Source organism: Colossoma macropomum, unplaced genomic scaffold (assembly GCF_904425465.1).
Source record: "Colossoma macropomum unplaced genomic scaffold, Colossoma_macropomum, whole genome shotgun sequence".
NCBI lineage: Eukaryota > Metazoa > Chordata > Actinopteri > Characiformes > Serrasalmidae > Colossoma > Colossoma macropomum.
Genome location: NW_023494789.1, coordinates 50,788,530 through 50,811,231, shown reverse-complemented (window position 1 = coordinate 50,811,231; position 22,702 = coordinate 50,788,530). Strand labels below are relative to the sequence as shown.

At 40.6% G+C, this 22,702-nt stretch overlaps 1 protein-coding gene across 1 annotated transcript; it reads right to left on the bottom strand.

Annotated features, from left to right (window-relative positions):
- Window positions 1-367: 367 nt before the first annotated feature.
- Window positions 368-21,598, bottom strand: psmf1 (proteasome inhibitor subunit 1). The gene is made up of 7 exons (XM_036571584.1): window positions 21,384-21,598; window positions 18,775-18,927; window positions 18,603-18,685; window positions 16,041-16,229; window positions 2,864-2,917; window positions 2,529-2,687; window positions 368-760 (listed from the first exon to the last, which is right to left on the bottom strand). The coding sequence occupies exons 1-7, from the start codon at window positions 21,510-21,512 to the stop codon at window positions 709-711; spliced, it is 819 nt and encodes a 272-aa protein (XP_036427477.1). The 5' UTR covers window positions 21,513-21,598; the 3' UTR covers window positions 368-708.
- Between the last annotated feature and the right edge of the window lie 1,104 nt (window positions 21,599-22,702).

Here is a 22,702-nt window from a genome sequence, read left to right as displayed (position 1 = left end):
CTACATCATCAACAGCTGCCAGCTCGGTTGAAATAATCTACAGTGTTGTGTGTTTAAAATGTTTTGGTAAGACCAACAGGTTCAATATCAATGGTTTTACTGTGTTTCTTGCTTTAAATTTAAGAAAAATGAATGAAAAATGACAGAAAAGTCCTTTATAAACTCAATAACAACAAAGAATTCTTTGACACAAATATGCTTGTTTTGTGAGCAAACAGAATTTCTACATTACTGTTATTTGTAACAGACAAATAAATGTGGTAAGGTTTTTAAAAGGACAAATCATAAAATGTAGTCCAAAAAACTATTATTAACGGCTCCCTTACAAAGTGAGTCTCCTTTGGACATTGAAAAAAGTACAAAACCATTTTTAAGTAAACAACAAACCAATTTGCTTCTTTATTTAACAAAAAAAAGTAGTTTATTGGGCCCATCAACAACAAGCCAATAGCGACAGGATCAGAACAGTGAATCCTAAATTAAGGTATAAATCAGCGACAAAAACCTCTGCACCCATTAATTGGAGTCATCAATCTTCTCTGAAGGCCTCTGCGTTAGTCTGGAATACAAAACACTTCTGCAGCAGCATCACTACCAACCTCACACTCAAAGTGCTCTTTATCAGTTCACTGCAGAGAGAAACTGGGAACATTCGGGAAAAGAGAACAGGGAGTCCTCCAGGAGAACTAGGATGTGCCTCAGAATCTTCTACATGAACATGTCATCATAGCCTGGTGGGGGCAGATGATCCGGGTCTGGCCTGAGAAGTGAAGACTCAGTTTTAGTTTGTCAAATATAAAAAAAGAAAAAAGATAGTTTCATAGGTACAGCGGTGCCTGAACGTTTGTGAACCTTTTCGAATTTCCTATATTTCTGCATAAATTTGACCTAAAACATCGAGATTTTGAAGTCCTAATAGTGGATAAAGAGGACCAAATTAAACAAACGAGACAAAATACCTGTGAATAATATCATCAGTTAGTGTTGCACACATATCTACTAAAGTTAGCACGCTAACCAGCTAGCCCCAGCCCATCCTGTCCTGTAATACCTTTTTGTACCTCTATAGGCGATAATGAGTCACTGTAGCGTCGAGTAAACGTAACAATGGCTGATGCTCTTGGCAAGTGACCATTATCACCACCGCTGCCCACAAGAAACCACGTTCAGCAGCAAAGAAGTGACATAAATAGAAGCTAAACAAGAGTTAGTGTTGGCGCTGCTTTCCAGACTGCAGCTCTCGGCAAGTAAACGGATGAAGTTCGATGCTGAACTCGCAACGTTTCTTCTAGACTGGTAAGTAAACCGTGGTTAATACGAACATTGGCTATTTAGCGATAGCAATTTAGCGAGGAGTGAAGAGGGAGAGGGACTGTGCATTTCCTCGTTTCCTGTGATAGAGGTGGACACCGCATCTTTCTGGTGAAATACTGCCCCCTATTTGTTTGGAGTGTGGAGTATGAATTCAGTTGCATCGTCTTACCCATTGCTCCTTTAAGTTTCAACCATAACCATAGTTATGTAACCATAACTATCTGCTCAGAGGTATGACACTATAAATAACTGCTGCCCTCATCAGAGTACCTCGTTAACTCACTCTAGGTTGGAAAATATGAATGAAAAACTGACAACAGAATGATTTTTATACATTATCGGCACTGAATAATTGTTTCAGCCCCAGATTCCACACAAAAGCTTATTAATAAAGAGCTGTAGGCCTAAAAAGAATGATCGTCACAGTGTCAATGCCTGCAGACGTCTCTACGCTACGCTATACAGTTAGGTATCTATAAGGTAGGCTACCATTTAAAGCCTAATGTTGGTACCTATATAGATAATTAGTCCTGTTATGAAATACATGGTCTCACTTTATTTGGATAGTCCCCTATAGATCATCTACAGATGTTCAAATTGTTAACAAACTATCTGTTGAAACTCTGAACAGTGGTGGGGTTAGGGTGAGGGTTGGGTTTAGGTTTTGGGTTGAGGTTAAAGTTAAGGTTAGGATTAAAGCCAGGATTAGAGGTAAAGACAATTATGGTCCATTTAGTTGATATTTAGTTGAATGTAACTTTAAAGTAAATTAAGTATCTACAAATCATCTAAAGTGGACTATCCAAATGTTAGCTCTTACAAGTGTGATGATATATGATCATAACAAAACACAATGGCTTTAAAAGGTGTCCCACGTTACCTAGCGTGTTCAGCAAAGGTGCGACTTTTGTTTTAATATATATGGTTCTGATTTGTCAGTCCACTCTGCATGTGCTTGGTTAAATCTATCGATTCCAAGTTATGACCCACCACTCAATGATGTCAAGTCAATAAAAACAAATGAAGAATGACAGTTACATTTGATTTGACACTCAAAGGGCAATACAGCATGTGGCTCACTTGACTCATCTCATTTTATGTGATGTCCCAGTTTTGCAGACTAAACACTTAATTTGTATATATGATATCTGGCCAGTCAGCAACAGTCGTTCTATAAAACTGATGTATTTGCAGAATTTCCCTGCTGATCTTACCCGGGTCTGCGTCTCCCGACCGGTCCAAAAGGGTCAAAGCGGGCACCTGGGGGCACAGCGCCTGGAGGAAGAACTCCGGGTATGCCGCTTGAGGGGTCAAAGCCAGAACGAGGGAACCCTGACCGCAAAGGATCCACAATCATGCCCCCTGGCCTTCCACTGGAAAGAGAGTTCAAATACATTTAATCTTAACTGGATTCGTTGCTAAGTGGTGGCTGCTGTCAGGACTATTATGGTCATCAACTTGTGGACTGCATGTCGAACCTGGTTAAACCAGCAATAATCAAGATGAGAACAGATGAACTTGAAGACAGGAAGAGAAAAGGACGTCTTACCCAAAGGGGTCGAGGTCTGCTCCTCCTGCAGCGAATGGAGCCAGTGGGTCTGTCCTGAAAGATTCGGAAAGAAGACATGCACGTATTTCCAGGGTGCTGTTTGTACAGATGAGCTTTTCACACTTGAAAATCACCAGATAATTTTATTTTAGCCAAAAAATGAATGCACACAAGGGGATTTCAGTCTAATATTTGCATTTCCAAGACAATATTCAAACGCTGCTTGACACTACCTTCACCACCCTGCAAAAAGTCCAGGACCGGGCATTTGCTTTCAAATGTGTATGCACAGTTATCTGTTAACTATAGCTTTACATGGTGAAGTTCATCATCACTTATCTTTTCAAAGAAGCTCCACATAGGACTCTTAAGGCCATCACATACCAGGCATGACGCAAATAAATGACAAAGCAAAATATTCCGAAGCCTTTTTCGCATCAAATGTATACATAGCAGATATGGCAAATTTTTGGGGGAATTTCACTGTGTTGTTTACGCCGCAAGAAAAAAAACAAATGGGCAGGAAAATCTATGAAAACATATCCTTTGCTTCTCACAAAACGGCCAAACTGTGACGCTTGCAGGATCTTCCATTTTGGAAAAGCAACTGGAGAATGGAAAGTTTCTCCGCCTCATTCAGGAGCTGAAAAGTAATGAGAGCTTTTGCTTCACAGCTCAAATGCTTTTGGAGATGCAGCTCCACATGAGACAAAACAAACGGACGGAATATCTTTAAGTAAGATCTGCTTTGCTCCTCACAGATTAGGTAAACGCTGACATTGGGCAACTTTTCATTTTGGAAAAATATGAGTAGCGTGTACAGCTTCTTCACTTAATTCAAGTTAAGTCAAGTCAAAGTTTATTTACATAGCGCTTTTTACAACAGGTGTTGTCACAAAGCAGCTTTACAGAAAAATCCGGGTCTGAGCCCCCATGAGCGTCGCCAATGGCAACAGTGGCAAGGAAAACTCCCTAAGAGCAAGAGGAAGAAACCTTGAGAGGAATCAAGGCTCAAAAGGGGAACCCATCCTCCTCTGGTCGACACCGGATAGCAACTCAGAAGAGTGCTTCCATATAACTGAGACATTCGTAGCCCTGTTTGAGCTGCTTTTGGAGATTCTAATCCTTTTGGCATTTGCTGATCCGGCATCTACACTGTCACCATGCCAACACCAGAGAGGACAGAGATGGGTCAGTGGGATCATGTCAACTGCGAACGTTCACAAAAAACAGAGGGCGATGAAAATAATGTCACATTTACATCATCCAAAACAATCATGTTTGGTGTGCAAGACATCATCAGCTATACACCAGCACCAGTTAATTTACTTTCATCTGAGTAAATCATTCTCAGTGAGTAAAATGTAAAAAAATGCAATGATGTGCAAATAATTTAAACCCTATATTTCATTGAAAGTAGTACAAAGACAACTGTTATGGGACGGCGGGGAGGCGGACCCAAGTGCAGAAATGGAAACAGAGAGAAAGAGGGATAAATGAATTTATTGGGGCACTGGATTGTGAGTTTGAAAACATTGCGACTGAAGTGACCCGGAGCCAGACTCGAACCACCGCTGTACTGATCGGTGGTCCGTGGTGTTACCGCTGCGCCACTGGGACGCACAGGTGACAATGGGTAAAGCACCTAAAAGGGGGAAATGAAAAGGCGGGAAACGTCAAACAAAAGAAACTCAAACAAAGGTTGAACTAGAAAGGTGAAATAAAAGAAAGAGAAAACAAAATACACCTCCCCTGTAAAAATGAAGGGAAGGCAGACTTTGTTTGAGGTGTTTACTCTTGGTGGAGCAAACACTTTTTTTTTTTGGCTTTAAGCAGCTTCAGGGCAGTATTCTTTGTAGCCCTCTTTACTTCTTTCTTTAGTTTTGGGGCACTTTCCTTTCTCAGCCCTCTTTTCTTTTCTTTTCTTTAACGACACTAAGTACCGTACCGGTCACCTCTCTACAAAGTTGGGACAAACGCCACTGTTTGCCAAGGCCTTAAGTAGAGGAGTCCGCAGGTGTGTCGCGTTGGGCCTAATCAGCCCGCGGACTTCTGGGAATAGGAGTTCCCTGAAGTTATCGCCCCATGCTGCCGTCGCCCTCTGCTGGCAGCTGGCGGTGCGGGCTGGACACCCTGCCACCGTCGCCCTCTGCTGGAAGCAGGCGGGGCCGGCTGAACCCTTACAACAACATATCAAATGTTGAAGCTGAGAAATTGTATTGTTTTTAGAAAAATATTTGCCCATTTTGAATTTGATGCCAACAATATGTTCCAAAAAAAGTTGGGACGGGGGCAACAAAAGGCTGGTAAAGTTATGTAATGCTTAAAAAACACCTGGTGGTTAATTGGCAACATGTCAGTAACATGATTGGGCATAAAAAAGCCCAATCAGAAGTAAAGATAAGAAGGGGTTCACCACTCTGTGAAAGACTGCACAATCAAATAGAATAATAATAATAATGTTCCTCAACATAAAATAGCAAAGAACTTTTGCTTTTCATCATCTACGGTACATAATATCATTAAAAGATTCAGAGAATCTGGAGAAATCTCTGTATGTGAGGGACGAGGCCAAAAACCAGTATTTGCTGATCTTGATCTCAGGGCCCTCAGGCAGCACTGCATTAAAAACAGACATGATTCTGTAGAGGAAATCACTGCATGGGCTCAGAAACACTTCTGAAAAACACTGTCTGTGAAATCAGTTTGTCGCTACATCCAGAAATGCACGTTAAAACTCTAAAACGCAAAGAAGAAACCAAATATAAATAGGATCCAGAAATGCTGCCACCTTCTCTGGGCCTGAGCTCATTTCAAATGGACTGAGGGGAAGTGGAAAAGTGTCCTGTGGTCCGACAAATCAAAATTTGAAATTCTTCTTGGAAATCACTGTGTCCTCCGGGCTAAAGACCACTCAGCTTGTTATCAGTGCACAGTTCAAAAGCCAGTATTCATGATGGTATAGGGGGGCATTAGTGCACATGGCATGGGTGACGTGCACATCTGTGAAGCCACCATTAATGCTGAATGATATATACATGTTTTGGCAGCATAAGCTGCCATCCAGACGACGTCTTTTTCAGGGAAGGCCTTGATTATTTCAGCAAGACGATGCCAAACCACATTCTGCATGTATTACAGCAGCATTGCTCCATATTAAAAGAGTCTGGGTGCTAAACTGACCTGCCTGCAGTCCAGATCTGTCACCCCTGATAACATTTGTCGCATTATGAATTGAAAAATACGACAAATGAGCCCCTGAACTGAGGAGCAGCTGAAATCCTGTATTAAACAAGAACGGGAAAACATTTCACTTTCTAAACTACAGCAGTGTCTCCTCAGTTCCCAAACACTTGCAGAGTGTTGTTAAAAGAAGAGGTGATGAAACTCAGTGGTAAACAGGCCCCCCAACTTATTTGGAACGTGTTGTTGGCATCAAATTCAAAATGGGCAAATATTTTTCAAAAAACAATAAAATTTCACAGTTTCAACATTTGATATGTTGTCTTTATACTATTTTTCTTTAAAAATATGGTTTACGTGATTTGCACATCACTGCATTCTATTTTTATTTACATTCTGCACAGCGTCCCAACTTTTTTAAAATGGGGTTGTACTATATTATAATAGTAACTATAATATTCCAACATTCCATATTTCAAAGGCAAGCTACACCCCAGGTCTACTGTGTCCCTGAGTGACCGAGCTTCATTCAGGTTTTGGCAAGGCGCTGGCACAGACTGCCAATCCCCCCATCCTCCCACCCTCCACTGTTTTAGAAATGTGCAATGCAGCAGACGCCTTCACAGAGGCAATGCCAGATCCAACTGTACAATGCAACTAGTTCGTAAAAAAAAATAAATAAATAAAAATAAAAAATAAATCAACAAAAATAATATAATTTAATGTGTTTTTCTACAACTATATAGATTTTACTAACCTTTAAAACTATAAAAGTGCTGAGTCACCACAGGTGCATTCTTGTGGAATGTGACTCAGCAAAGTATATAATCCAGGTTTCAGCTCCTTTTTGTTTAAACACAGCTTCTCTCATCTCAGTGTCTGGAGACTGCAGGGGATCTTACTGCGGGGTTTTGATTGCATTGTTCTAACTGCAGGGTTTTGACTGAGCAGTTCTGATGGCAGGTTTCGACTGCATGGTTCTGACTTTGTGGTTCTAACTGTGATGTTCTGACTGTCCTGGATTCAGGGTTCTGACTGCAGGGTTTTGACTGCGGGTTTTTAAATGCAAGGTTCTGATTGCTGGGTCTTGACTACAGGGTTCTAACTGCGGTGTTCTGACTGTCCTGGATTTAGAGTTCTGACTGCAGGGTTCTAAATGTGGGGTTTTGACTGCAGCGGGTTCTGACTATGGGGTTCTGACTGCAGGATTCTACATGTGTGGTTCTGACTGCAGGGGCTCTGACTATGGGGTTCTGACTGCAGGTTTCTACATGTGTGGTTCTGACTATGGGGTTCTGACTGAAGGGTTCTGACTGCAGGATTCTACATGTGGGGTTCTGACTGCAGGATTCTACATGTGGGGTTCTGATTGCAGGGGCTCTGACTATGGGGTTCTGACTGAAGGGTTCTGACTGCAGGATTCTACATGGGTTCTGACTGCAGGTTTCTGACTGCAGGGTGCTGACTGCAGGGTGCTGACTGCAGGTTTTGACTGTGGGGTTCTAAATGTGTGGTTCTGACTGCAGGTTTTGACTGTGGGGTTCTAAATGTGTGGTTCTGACTGCAGGTTTCTGACTGCGGGTTTCTGACTGTGTGGTTCTGACTGTGGGGTTCTAAATGTGTGGTTCTGACTGCAGGTTTCTGACTGTGGAGTTCTAAATGTGTGGTTCTGACTGCAGGGTTCTGACTGCGGGTTTTGACTGTGGGGTTCTAAATGTGTGGTTCTGACTGTGGGGTTCTAAATGTGTGGTTCTGACTGCAGGGTTCTGACTGCGGGTTTTGACTGTGGGGTTCTAAATGTGTGGTTCTGACTGCAGGATTCTACAGGTGTGGTTCTGACTGCAGGATTCTACAGGTGTGGTTCTGACTGCAGGATTCTACAGGTGTGGTTCTGACTGCAGGATTCTACAGGTGTGGTTCTGACTGCAGAGGCTCTGACTATGGGGTTCTGACTGCAGAGGCTCTGACTATGGGGTTCTGACTGCAGGTTTCTGACTGCAGGATTCTACATGTGGGGTTCTGACTGCAGGGGCTCTGACTATGGGGTTCTGACTGCGGGTTTTGACTGTGGGGTTCTAAATGTGTGGTTCTGACTGAGGGTTTCTGACTGCAGAGTTTTGCCAACAGCAATGTCGATAAATCGCTGACATCATAAAGAACCTGATAGGGTCACAGTCAGTGCAGCAGAGAGGAGCTGAAGGCGAGTGACACTGCGCTCTGGCCTCCTGCCACGTCCTTAAGGACAGCACTGCGCCACCTCTCTCCCGTTTTCCAGCACGTTCCACCCTCTCTTTCCCAGCACACATCGCTTACGGCCTTGTTCTCCTTCACTGGCCAAACCTTTCACTTTCAATCGCTCATCTCTGCTCCTTTTGTGTTTGTCCTTTTCTTTTTTTTCCTGTCCTGACCTTCTTTCACTATCCCCTCAAGCCTGTTCCTTCTTATTTCGTCCTCAATCTTAAATTTAATATCCAGTTTGGCCCCTTCTGCCTCCCTCGCTCTCTGCCTTGCCCTGTCCCAGACACAACGATCCTCCTAGTCTCAAAAATAGACGCGGCGAGTGATGCGAGCTCCATCTCAGAAGCCGCTGTGCGGTAAATATTGAATAAGACAGAGGGCACGAGTACAGCTGACATTCGGACAGCGCACGTAGACGCTCGCAGCTCGGATGAACGACGACTTCAGGGAACTCTACATGACCAGGCCGAGGTAACGTCATCTCTGCCTTTAGTTGCATTTCCTTGAAAATATAAAAACAGAAAAATGAGCGTAGAAGAAGAGACCTTGCGTAATAACAGTGCCAGACAGACGGGCTCTCCAAGTCTGCACCTGTCAAATCAATTATTACTGTCTAGACGGAGCTGTTGATGAACGAAACCGAAAAAGAGGATCTCAGGAGCAGCTCTTCGCCCTTTTGCAGACAGAGCAGTAATCTTCACTCTCTCAGCAAGTTGTCCATAATCCATAAGTTATAGCTTCAGACTACACCTTTTCAGTCAGTACTTGTTTTTGTATTGATTATTATGTCCATTAATTTTATACCTATATTTTTTCCTTTTATTTTTGTGTTACCTATTATTATTATTATTATTATTATTTTTCTCTTTTACTTTTATGGGTGTAAACACCTTGATAAACTGAAATAAATTCATTATTAATTAATACATATTCAAAAAAAATGCTAATACAGCAACCAATACTGAACAAAAGCAATTAGGAGCTGATTGACATTGTGTAAATGAGATTATGCTAAATAAACCCCCCTACACTGTTAGTCATAAAGGTTCTGTTCAGGTACATTTTTCATTCTTTAAGGTACAAACAGTGTAAATGTTCCCTCAAAGCTCCAACAGTGGTTTTAAGGTCTGATTGTGAACCTTAAATAAGTGTTTCCAGGTGAAAAGTTCGTATTTGTACCTTTTCATAACTGAATGTTTTAAACAGAACAGTAAGATAAAGGCCTGGAGGCGACACGGGGTGTGTGGAGTCAGTACAGCTTAGAACATATCATTTCAGTGGATTATGGTTCAGTTATGTTCCCTGACTGAAGGTACTGAGATGGAGCCTTGAGGGAACCACCCCAGTGACGAGAGGGGAACTGACCCAGTGACAGTTTAGTACCTTTATTTCTGAAAGTGTAGAATTGATTATTAGGCATGTTCTAGTTACACTGTTGGGGAAGACTGTGCTCAGATTTAAAGGGCCTGTATCAGGGCAAAGTGAAATATTTTGATTTTTCTGAAGTAAAAGAGCTCTTAAAAAGAGGGTTCTTTACTAAGAAAATGGTTCTACATAGAACCATGAACACTCAAAGAACCATCTGCATGATTAAATGGTTCGTGGCATGATGAAACGGTTCTTCAGATTGATGGAAAATGAGCAAGAATGTGCTACAGATGGTTCTATACAGAACCTTTTTGAAAAGGGTTCTATATAGCACCCAAAATGATGTTCTTTTGTTACAACCTTTTCACTGAAGCACTTTTTTGGGTGCTATTTACAACCATGTTCAAAAAGCGGTTCTATATAGAACCATCTACAGCACATTCTCTTCAATCTGAAGAACCCTTTCACAAGGCAAAGAACGCTTTAAATATGAAAATGGTTCTGTGAGTGTTCAGGGTTCTATACAGAACCATTTTCTTTACTAAAGAACCATCTTTTTTAAGAGTGTGGTTCTGTGAGTTCATGGTTCTATACAGAACCATTTTCTTTACTAAAGAACCATCTTTTTTAAGAGTGTGGTTCTGTGAGTGTTCAGGGTTCTATACAGAACCATTTTCTTTACTAAAGAACCATCTTTAAGAGAGTGTGGTTCTGTGAGTGTTCATGGTTCTATACAGAACCACTTTCTATAATAAAGAACCATCTTTTTTTAAGAGTGTGGTTCTGTGACTGTTCATGGTTCTATATAGAACCATTTTCTTTGCCAAACCATCTTTTTAAAAAGTATGTAAACAATGTTAACATTGTTTTAGCACAGACTGCTTTTTAATGAGCAATCAACATTATGTAAATGAGATAAATGTAAATGAACCCACCAGCATTTATTATTAATCATTTTATAGTCACATTTTTGGGTGAAGTACCTGCGGAATAACCACCAGAACACTGTGTCCAGTCTTACATCCTTTAGGTTTACCAATTCACATACTCTGCACTTAAAAAAGATGGTTCTTCAAGGGTTCTTTAGCAAAGGGACTAGTCAGTTCTACACAGAAGCATTTAAGGCATAAACGGTTCTTTGCATGGTGAAAAGGTTCTCAAATTGATGGAGAATGTGTAATTTTGGAAAATGATTCTATATAGCACCAAAATGGGTTCTGCTATTGTTACAATGTCAAGCCTCTAACAGTAGAAGAACCCTTTTTGGTAGACCTAAATGGTTCTACAAAGAACCGTCTATAGCACATTCATGCACATTTTCCATCAATCTGAAGAACACTTTAAGGATGCAAAGAACTGTTTAATCCTGCAAAGGGTTCTTTGAGTGTTTGTGGTTCTATATAGAACCAATTTCTTTACTAACCACTTTTTTTTTTTCACAGTACCACTTACAGTTGGCTGGGGCATAAATTTCACAAACTGATTTGTGGCAAATGTGACATCATCTGACAGCCACATTTGAGTCACTGAGCTCTTCAGTACGACCCATTCTGCTGCCAGTGTGTGTCTATGGAGACTGCAAGGCTATGTACTTGATTTATACACCTGCTAGCAATGGATGTGGCTAAAACACCTGAGTTTAATAATTAGGAGGTTAGTATGTTATAATTAGTAATGAGTATGTACAACCCCTTTTCCAAAAAAAGTTGGGACGCTGTGCAGAATGTAAATAATAATAGAAGGCAATAATATGTAAATCATGTAAACCATATTTTCAAAGGGAAATACTACAAAGACAACATATCAAATGTCGGAACTGAGAAATTTTATTGTTTTTGGAAAAATATATGCCCATTTTGAATTTGCTGCCAACACGTTCCAAAAAAGTTGGGAGGGGGGCATTTTTACCACTGTGCCAATGTTATCAGTGGTGAAAGGTCTGGACTGCAGGCAGGTCAGTTTAGCACCCAGACTCTTTTAATATGGAGCAATGCTGCTGTAATACATGCAGAATGTGGTTTGACATCGTCTTGCTGAAATAATCAAGGCCTTCCCTGAAAAAGACGTCGTCTGGATGGCAGCTTATGCTGCCAAAACATGTATGTATCATTCAGCATTAATGGTGCCTTCACAGATGTGCACGTCACCCATGCCATGTGCACTAATGCCCCCCTATACCATCATAAATACTGGCTTTTGAACTGTGCACTGATAACAAGCTGAGTGGTCTTTAGCCGGAGGACACAGTGTCCATGATTTCCAAGAAGAATTTCAAATGTTGACTCGTTGCACCACAGGACACTTTTCCAATTCACCTCAGTCCATTTTCGGGCCCAGAGAAGGTGGCAGCATTTCTGGATCCAGTTTATATTTGGTTTCTTCTTTGCGTTTTAGAGTTTTAACGTGCATTTCTGGATGTAGCGACAAACTGATTTCACAGACAGTGTTTTTCAGAAGTGTTTCTGAGCCCATGCAGTGATTTCCTCTACAGAATCATGTCTGTTTTTAATGCAGTGCTGCCTGAGGGCCCAAAGATCACGACCAGCAAATACTGGTTTTTGGCCTTGTCCCTCACATACAGAGATTTCTCCAGATTCTCTGAATCTTTTAATGATATTCTGTACCGTAGATGATGAAAAACAGAAGTTCTTTGCTGTTTTACGTTGAGAAACGTTATTCTTAAATTGTTGCACTGTTTGATGGTGCAGTCTTTCACAGAGTGGTGAACCCCTCCTCATCTTTACTTCTGAAAGACTCCGCCTCTCTGAGATGCTCTTTTATACCAAATCATGTGACTGACCTGTTATCAATCAACTACCAGGTGTTTTTTAAGCATTTTTTAAGTGTTTTTTACCAGCCTTTTGTTGCCCCCGTCCCAACTTTTTTAGAACGTGTTGCTTGCATCAAATTTAAAATCGGCATATATTTTTCAAAAACAATAACATTTCTCAGTTTCAACATATGTTGTCTTTGTACTATTTTCAATGAAATATAGGGTTTAAATGATTTGCACATCATTGCATTTTGTTTTAATTTACATTTTGCACAGCATCCCAACTTTCTTGGAAATGGGGTTGTAGTATGTCTCTACTTATTTTCTGGTCATACAGTGTATGTTGGATTACATGAGTACCTTAATTAATCAAAACACCCACAGAAACCATTTAGAATTGTGCTTGATTGAGATACAGCGCACAATAAAAACACTGTGATTACTGTGATCTTTCACATTTACTGTGCAGCCCCGTCACATATATTTCTATTATAGCCTCAAATATGTGTTCTTGACAAACTGACATTACAGGCTGTGCAGAACCTGAGTGATAACCGATAGCGTGGGCTACTTTGACTTTTACTTTCCGTTTAAATATCAGCTCAAAGTGATGATGGGCGCTCTCCACAAATACCCCAGCTAGCTGTAATTGGAGAATCATCAAGGTCAAAAGCTTTTAGCAATAATGAGACTGAAAGCTGAGGTTACTTAGAGCTTCTATCATCTCACTGAGTTGCTTTTTAAATAGAACTTTGTCACAAAGTTCATTATTGTGGTTTCATTACTTTAAAGTCAGCCTGCAATTGACAAAACTGACCTTTTTAACCTTGTTGACATTAAGCAAGAGTCCTTACGTCTTTTAATTTAAAAGACTGAATTGTTGTTTCCCCATATTCTTTCATGAAAATTGAAGACTATAGACTCACTCAGAGACCCTCATACTGTGTTTTGTGCACAGATATGTCTTGTTAAAGTCACCATGTTATATATCTACACACCAATCAGGCATAACATTATGACCACCTCCTTGTTTCAATGCTCATTGTCCATTTTATCAGCTCCACTTACTATATAGGTGCACTTTGTAGTTCTACAGTTACAGACTGTAGTCCATCTGTTTCTCTGATACTTTGTTAGCCCCCTTTTACCCTGTTCTTCAGTGGTCAGGACCCCCATGGACCCTCACAGAGCAGGTACTATTTGGGTGGTGGATCATTCTCAGCACTGCAGTAACACTGACGTGGTGGTGGTGTGTTAGTGTGTGTTGTGCTGGTATAAGTGGATCAGACACAGCAGTGCTGCTGGAGTTTTTAAACACTGTGTCCACTCACTGTCCACTCTATTAGACACTCCTACCTTGTCAGTCCACCTTGTAGATGTAAAGTCAGAGACGATAGCTCATCTGCTGCTGCACAGTTTGTGTTGGTCATCCTCTAGTCCTTCATCAGTGGCCACAGGACGCTGCCCACAGGACGCTGTTGGCAGGATATTTTTGGTTGGTGGACTATTCTCAGTCCAGCAGCGACACTGAGGTGTTTAAAAACTCCAGCAGCACTGCTGTGTCTGATCCACTCAGACCAGCACAACACACACTAACACACCACCACCACGTCAGTGTTACTGCAGTGCTGAGAATGATCCTCCACCCAAATAGTACCTGCTCTGTGAGGGTCCATGGGGGTCCTGACCACTGAAGAACAGGGTAAAAGGGGGCTAACAAAGTATCAGAGAAACAGATGGACTACAGTCTGGAACTGTAGAACTACAAAGTGCACCTATACAGTAAGTGGAGCTGATAAAATGGACAATGAGCGTAGAAACAAGGAGGTGGTCATAATGTTATGACTGATTGGTGTATATATGTATATATATTCCTTCAGTTCACCTTCAGTTCATTTACACTTACAGCACACAATAACAGCCTATTGTATTTCAGACCTAACCTAACAAAATCTGTGCATGTCACTGGGAAACGAATAATAAATGTTTGTGCAGATAAAATGCATGTGTTCAACTAAGAATTAAAGCATTACATTAAAACAAGCAATGAGTCCACAAAACGTTATGGTGGATGGTATATGGGCCTACAGGTATAGAATCTTGCAATATCTGAGCTGAAGATGTGCTTCAATTACAACAATCTTGCCTTAAACCTCAGCAAAACCATGTCTTTAGCAGGTTTACGATAAGCCTCAGTTAAACCTGAGATACAGTGACATCTAGTGGCAGATGTGTGATTTTTTTAATGACAAAGCAAGTGGGTTTAGTTTAAACGGCAGGTGCTTGTTGTGACATATGATTTTGAATTATGAGGACTGTGGAAAATGACTGATCATCTCAAATAACTGAGATCCTCTGAAATGAGTGCAATTACATTATTATGTCATTAGGCCATGGACTGGAGGTTAGGGAACCAGCCCTGTGACCGGGAGGTCACCAGTTTGAGCTGACTGAAGTGCCCTTGAGCAAGGCACCTAACCCCCAACCGCTCCCCGGGTGCCATGGATAGGGCTGCCCACCGCTCCCTCGTGTGTGTGTTCACTAGTGTGTATGTGGTGTTTCACTGCATGGATGGATCAAATGCGAACGTGAAATTTCTTCGTTGTGGGACTAATAAGGGTCTCTTAATCTTCATCTTAATCTTAATGTAATAACTGTGACAGGCCCTAGTCATTTGTAATAGATTATTTTTCTTGGTAACTACCCCAACACTGAGACCCAATCCCATTTCTTCTTTTTACCCCACCCCTCGTTTCGAGTGTCACCCTAACCCCTTGGAACTGAGTTACAAGGGGTTGTGGTTGAAATCTTCCCTCTGAAATGGGACCCTCAAATAAAAAGAGCATCACTTCATTAACAGCTACCAGCGCTGCTCTGTAGGAGACCCTGCCAGTCTGCAGTGACAGCAGAGGAGGGTAAAGTTCAGCTCCTCACTGCTGGGCTTTAGTTACATTTAGGACATCATATGATCTTCAAAGAGGGGGGCAATTATTTATTATCACCACCCCTAATTCTTCAGTGATATGAAGCTGAAGTCAGATATTCACCAGATTCTTGTTCCAATTTTCCTGTTCCACCTTAAATCGAGCAGCAGTTACATTTTGGTGCTTCAGGCCTCAGAACTGCTGGACTATTTAAGGTGGAACGGGAAAGTTAGCTAGCTAGCTACTGAGACATTAGCATGCTATTAGCGATTTTTTGTGCTTGTTATGAAGAAAAGGACCATAATACACTGAAACGACATTAAACTAAGATAAAACAATGATTTTCATAATATTCATAATATTTTAACAGAGAAAATTCTCACATTTGTGGGTTTCTTTGGTCTCTTGTTCAGCCATCTTGCTGGTTTTTCTTTTTTTCTCATAACTCTCTGTTTGGAGTCTCTCTGAAAAACCTCAGTTTGGAGATCCATGTAGTCCTAACACTTCGCCCTACCCCTCTATCTCAACAAGAATCGACACACCCTACCCCTAGACGTGAACGCACAAAACAGAGGGCTAAGGGCTGAGTGGTATGGGCGAGGGGTGACATGGGGATTGGGCCTGAGTGTAACATAAAGTAAGTAAAAAAAATCAACGAATCGGGAAACGATACTGAACACAGTTTGCTTACCAGTTTGGGGGATGTGCAGTGGGGGGGACTCTGTGGGGGATGCGGAGAGGGTCGTGGTCTGGGCTGGGCCGAGTGTCTGCAGCTGGAGCTCTCTCTCTCCTCTCTTTCCTCTCAGAACTCTCTCCTTTCGCTGCAGGTAGCAGTGATGACTTCAGCTTCTTAGTCAAATCTTCTGTGTTCTTAAACACACTAAAGAAAGATGAGGGTTCTGCATTAAAACACTACAATATACACAACTTCATCATGCTTCAATTCTATTATGGCCATTGAAATACACAGACGGCATCCCATGAAGAGACGGATACTGTAGAACAGTGGTCACTAATAGGCGGACCGCGGTCCGAGTCTGGACCCAGACGTTGTCCTAAGTGGACCTGGACCTATAACCGATAAACTATGGAGAATTATTTAATTTTGACGGGGTGGTCCTATTTTAATCGGCGTAGGTTTTCTAGCCTTTACGGTAGCTTTAGCGGCCCGGGAGACTCGGACCAATCACATGTATTGTAAAACAAAAAGATCTGTGCGTTACGATGGAGGGACGAGGTGAGAAACAGCAGTCGGAGAAGAAAGTGAGTCAGAGGGAAGTTATGTCATGGTGTTCCCTGAATTCTACTTTATTTGTTTTGACATTCAGTTGTTGACTGTATAAGATGCTGATATACCTACTAGGCTACTTCAGTAAACAGTATATGACACTGAATCACGATGCAAATTAGACATTATGATGTTCTGGACCTTTGCTTGAGGATATTGTCTCTAACTGGACCTTACTGAATTTTAATATTAATTTTAAGACCCCTGCTGTAGGAGACACTCTTTTTAAAAAGTTTTTGCATTATTAAATGGTTAAGGTGTAAACAAAGTTATTTAGATGTGAGAAATGCTCCGTTCTAGAAGAACTTAAGTCAGAATTGTTCACAATATATTTTTAAATACATTTATGGTGGAGGGATACATGCAACCTTTCCACGATTTTACCATCATCAGCATTCCAAAACAACAATGTTAACTGTAAAACTAAGTAAAATAAAACAGATTTACTGAGTAAAAACCTTTGTGTTTTTTTCAGTGTGTTTCTTCTATGTTCGGCCATCTTTAAGGATAGCCGGAGCCGAGCTGAGCTCAGTCTACTGCTGTGTTCATTTTATTGTACCCTTATCAAATATCTTCTATCAATCATTCATCAAAATACCAAAAACTGAAACCACATAAAAACTAAACTAATATGACACAAAACTAAAATTTATCAGTTTTAATTAAAACTAAATTAAAATGTAAAACCAAAAGATCAAGTTGCAATCAAGACACAAAATAAAAAAACAAAACAAAACTTAAATCTATAATAAAAAACTTTTACTTTTCTAACTTACTAAGATTTCAAAATTATAATAATCCTGGTGTGCACATCTTCATTCAAATATTTTGTCTACTTGCTCATGGAAGTTGTACTGAATTACTGTTAGTCAGTTATTCCTGAGCTGTAGGGCTGAAAGATTAATTGTTTTATATTGAAATCGCAATTTAAGAGAGAGCAATTTTCAGAACACAAAAACTGCATTTTTTTTTTTATTATAGCCTATATTATCAAAAACATTGTCTTAAGCGGGGAAATTGAACCTAATAACACAGAGCTTTTGAACAGTCTGTAGATAAATTAGATCAATCAGAGGCAACCAAACCTCCATGCATTGTGACATCACAACCACAACTTACTGGCTGTCTGCCGCCCTACACTCAGGGGTCGAGCCTAAAGTTAGAAAAAATGGATAATTCTGGTCTTCTTGGGAAAAAAAGCTCGAACCTTTACCTCTTATGCTTTGTGGGTATATTTAGGTTTTTTCCATCTGAATTTACATGCCCAAATCGTAAGGCAAATTATTCAGTAACTGCATGAAATAAATGTTTAATACATTTTTGTTTTCTTTGTAAAAGCTCCCCTCAAATGAACAGAAAATGTGTTTTATGATCACAAGCATATTGCTATATGCTTACAATTTACTGCTGAAAGCCAAAATATTAGATGCTCTTTGTATTTTTTTATAAAAATATTTTTTTTACAGTGCAGATCACTGAAGAGACGCCATCTAAGATCCAGTTTGTAGCTCAGACTTGTGGAAAAATGGGTCGACTTTCAGTGGAAAAAAATTGTTCAGCTTCTTTTATTATAAGGGTTTAAAACTACATCAGCCATCTATTTGACTGGAAAGAAGACAGTCACAGCTCTCATATGACACCCAGCTTTAGAATGAAGCTTATAAAATAAGAAAGTTATGAAGTTTTGGAACCACCGGTGGTCTCAAGGAGTTAAAAAGGTTAATTTATAGACAATAATCACAATTTAAATCGCAGTCGCTATATTAGTCAGAATAATCGCAATTAGATATTGTCCCCTGAATTTTTCGACCCTAATTATAACAATAACTATAATATCAAACATTTCCCCACTGCACAAGGCATCAATTACAAGATCTCAGCCCTACAAGACAAAAGTACAGGGGCTTCAAAACTATATAAACTAAGGAAGAAAGAACTACAGGTGTGAAAAGTCTGAAAACTAACCTTTCAAATGTGTGCAGGCTGGCCTCGTCTACATAATCAGAAACGTTAACAGTCAGGTCTGTTACTTTGTCCGTAGCCGAGTCCTGAAACAGGAAAGACAGAAGTGAAGGCTTAAAAATGATCCATACTTGGATCCAGGATCATACAGGAGCTTGTGTTTAACAGTCATTACCATTAAATTGAAGATGACGGTGGAATCCACTGTGATGGCCTTGAGCAGCAGGTTGGACTTGTCATCATTTGATCTGTATCTCAGTGTGTAGAGCTCCTTACTCGCATTCCAGGCTGCAGGAAGTAACTCTGACTTCTTCTCTCCATCTCGAGGCTGCAAGACAGAGAGACTTGAGCCTTATTCTGTATAATACTGTACACAGACTTCATTATCTACACTCAGGACCCTCACAGAGCAGGTACTATTTGGGTGGTGGATCATTCTCAGCACTGCAGTAACACTGACGTGGTGGTGGTGTGTTGCGCTGGTCTGAGTGGATCAGACACAGCAGTGCTGCTGGAGTTTTTAAACACTGTGTCCACTCACTGTCCACCCTATTAGACACTCCTACCTTGTCAGTCCAACTTGTAGATGTAAAGTCAGAGACGATAGCTCATCTGCTGCTGCACAGTTTGTGTTGGTCATCCTCTAGTCCTTCATCGGTGGTCACAGGACGCTGCCCACAGGACGCTGTTGGCTGGATATATTTGGTTCTCAGTCCAGCAGTGACACTGAGGTGTTTAAAAACTCCAGCAGCACTGCTGTGTCTGATCCACTCGCACCAGCACAACACACATTAACACACCACCACCATGTCAGTGTTACTGCAGTGCTGAGAATGATCCACCACCCAAATAGTACCTGCTCTGTGAGGGTCCATGGGGGTCCTGACCACTGAAGAACAGGGTAAAAGGGGGCTAACAAAGTATCAGAGAAACAGATGGACTACAGTCTGTAACTGTAGAACTACAGAGTGAAACTATACGGTCAGTAGAGCTCAAAAATGGACAATGAGTGTAGAAACAAGGAGGTGAACTGTGTATATAGAGTGTATATCAGGAGTGTATAAACTTTAAACAAACTGCTGTCTTGTACTGAACAGAAATATGAAAACATAAATAAAACAGTCAGGGTTGCTCAGAGCAAAATCAAACAATTGCCACACGCCTGAGTCTGATTCGCAGGGATGCCAGATCCTCACAGTTATGTAAGCTACATTATTATGAAAATGCAAATTCTAAAAAAAAATGCATGATGTTTTGCTTGAGGATTTCTGCTCTGTTTACATTTCTAGGATCAGTTCCAGACTCAACCTCAGTTTTTTTTGTCACTTCAAGATGCTCCCGAAAAAACTCAGAGCAGATAACCTGCAAAAAAATGAATGAAACTATATAATTACAGTATAATATGTATTATTTAATAATGCCTTGCTGACAAAATTCTTGAAATACCAAATATAACACCTAAAATACCTCTTCACAAATAGGTTGTAATATATAATACCACACAGGACAAGTTATTATTGTGTATAAATGAACAAATATTGTTAATATAGCAACTAATTCCAAACTTTTGAATGGTAGCAAAATAAATATAATCTAAACTATATGTATATATTCACTGATCAGGCATAACATTCTGACCACCTCCTTGTTTCTACGCTCATTGTCCATTTTATCAGCTCCACTTACTATATAGGTGCACTTTGTAGTTCTACAGTTACAGACTGTAGTCCATCTGTTTCTCTGATACTTTGTTAGCCCCCTTTTACCCTGTTCTTCAGTGGTCAGGACCCCCATGGACCCTCACAGAGCAGGTACTATTTGGGTGGTGGATCATTCTCAGCACTGCAGTAACACTGACATGGTGGTGGTGTGTTAATGTGTGTTGTGCTGGTGCGAGTGGATCAGACACAGCAGTGCTGCTGGAGTTTTTAAACACCTCAGTGTCACTGCTGGACTGAGAATAGTCCACCAACCAAAAACATCCAGCCAACAGCGTCCTGTGGGCAGCGTCATGTGACCCCTGATGAAGGCCTAGAGGACGACCAACACAAACTATGCTGACACACATGAGCTGCTGTCTCTTACTTTACATCTACAAGGTGGATCAAGAAGGTAAGAGTGGACAGTAAGTGGACACAGTGTTTAAAAACTCCACACCACCACCACGTCAGTGTTACTGCAGTGCTGAGAATGATCCACCACCCAAATAGTACCTGCTCTGTGAGGGTCCATGGGGGTCCTGACCACTGAAGAACAGGGTAAAAGGGGGCTAACAAAGTATCAGAGAAACAGATGGACTACAGTCTGTAACTGTAGAACTACAAAGTGCACCTATATAGTAAGTGGAGCTGATAAAATCAAGGAGATGGTCATAATGGCGCATATTAACATATTAAGGCCATTAATTAATATAGAGGCCACAAATGACTAAATCGAGACTACAATTTAATTAACTGAGGCTAGGAATCACTATACTGAGCCTACGAATTAATATAGTGAGGCCACGACTTAGAAGACACCGATCAGATAGGTTACAGTTTGAGCAGGGCTGCTGCGTCACTGTGTCACAGTCACAGTGAGTCATGCTTTGTTAGCTAACGTAGCTGCAACAAGAAGCCAAAAATATCAGCAAATTGATTCGTTTAATCATCTGCAGCACCACTAACCGGCAAAAATACCCCAACACGGCCCTGACAGCTTAAAGTGGCGGATCTTTTCACCGTTATGTGCGGCGCTACTGTGCGTTAACCTCAGTGAGGGAGACTCAGTCAGCCCCTCTCTCACCTCGTCTCCAGCTCCCAGACACTTAAATCCGCCCTTTACGATCTCCCAGTGCACAAAACACACCAGCACATCCTGAGGAGCTGTTATAGAGCTCGACACGCAGTTATACAAGACCTCCAGTCCCGCCATGATTCCGCAAAACTGCAAGAAACGAAACCAAAACAGTCCGTTAGCGCGTTTGTTTACATCGGTCTCGCTGAATTGTGTCCGGAATCGACGCAACGACCACGTCTTTTGGTTCCGGCAGCACTGACAACTCACACGTTCTCACTTATTAAAAAAAATAAAGGGGAATTCCACCTTTTTTTCAAAATTCATAATAATAATAAAAATATAATAAGATAACTTAGGATGTAAACAGAGTCATTCAGAGTGGTTTGATGTGAAATGGTTCACTGTAGAGACTCTGAACTTTACTTATTGTGTTATTTCAGGTTATATATGTGAAATAATCAGATTGGATTCGTTTTTCCCCCTCTAGTATTTTCCATCAAATTTCCCCAGTTTGTACATAATTCAGTGTTGAGATGTAAACGGAGTGATTCAGAGTGGTTTGGTGTGAAGTGGTTCAGATGTCTTGGTGATGGGAACCAGGCGTCGCCATGACTACAACACAAATATAGACATTTTATTTACTATTCAGAACCACCAGTGAACCTACACGAGTCTTCTGAGTTTATATGTAATATGAGAAAAATGGGAAAATTGTGAAAAATCTGAAATAATAAGTTTTATTTTGCATCGCAACGCACTACGTGTCCCTCCGTCATGAACGCATTGAAGTAAATGGATTAAAATGCATTTTAAGCCAAAAGTTTAGCAGCGCAATAAAAAATAAAATTAAATTAAAAAAAAGGTCTCAGGCAGTGAATTCATAACCATTACATATAATAACTTTCTGTGAGGGAGCTTTTAGAGGTGGACGTCTGGTTCCTATCACCACCACTGTGAATAATTCTGACTCTAAGTTTCTCTAGAACAGAGCGTTTCACACCAAACCACTCTGAACCGCTCTGTTTACATCTTAACCATTTAATTACATAAAATTTCTGAAAAAATGGTGGAGTTTCCCTTTAATAGTGTATGAATATTTATGTTTATATATATTTTTAGAAAAATACTGTAAAATGCTGTCACTGAAAGTACACAAAGATGAAATTATATGCTTATATATGCTTGTTATATGTGCTCATATGTATATATGTATATATGTATGTTGTAGCCTGTAGATGGCAATATTGACTTTTAAACATTTCTGCTCTCTGACAGTGAAGCACTGATACAATATCATATCTCATGTGTATGCACGAAAGAATTAA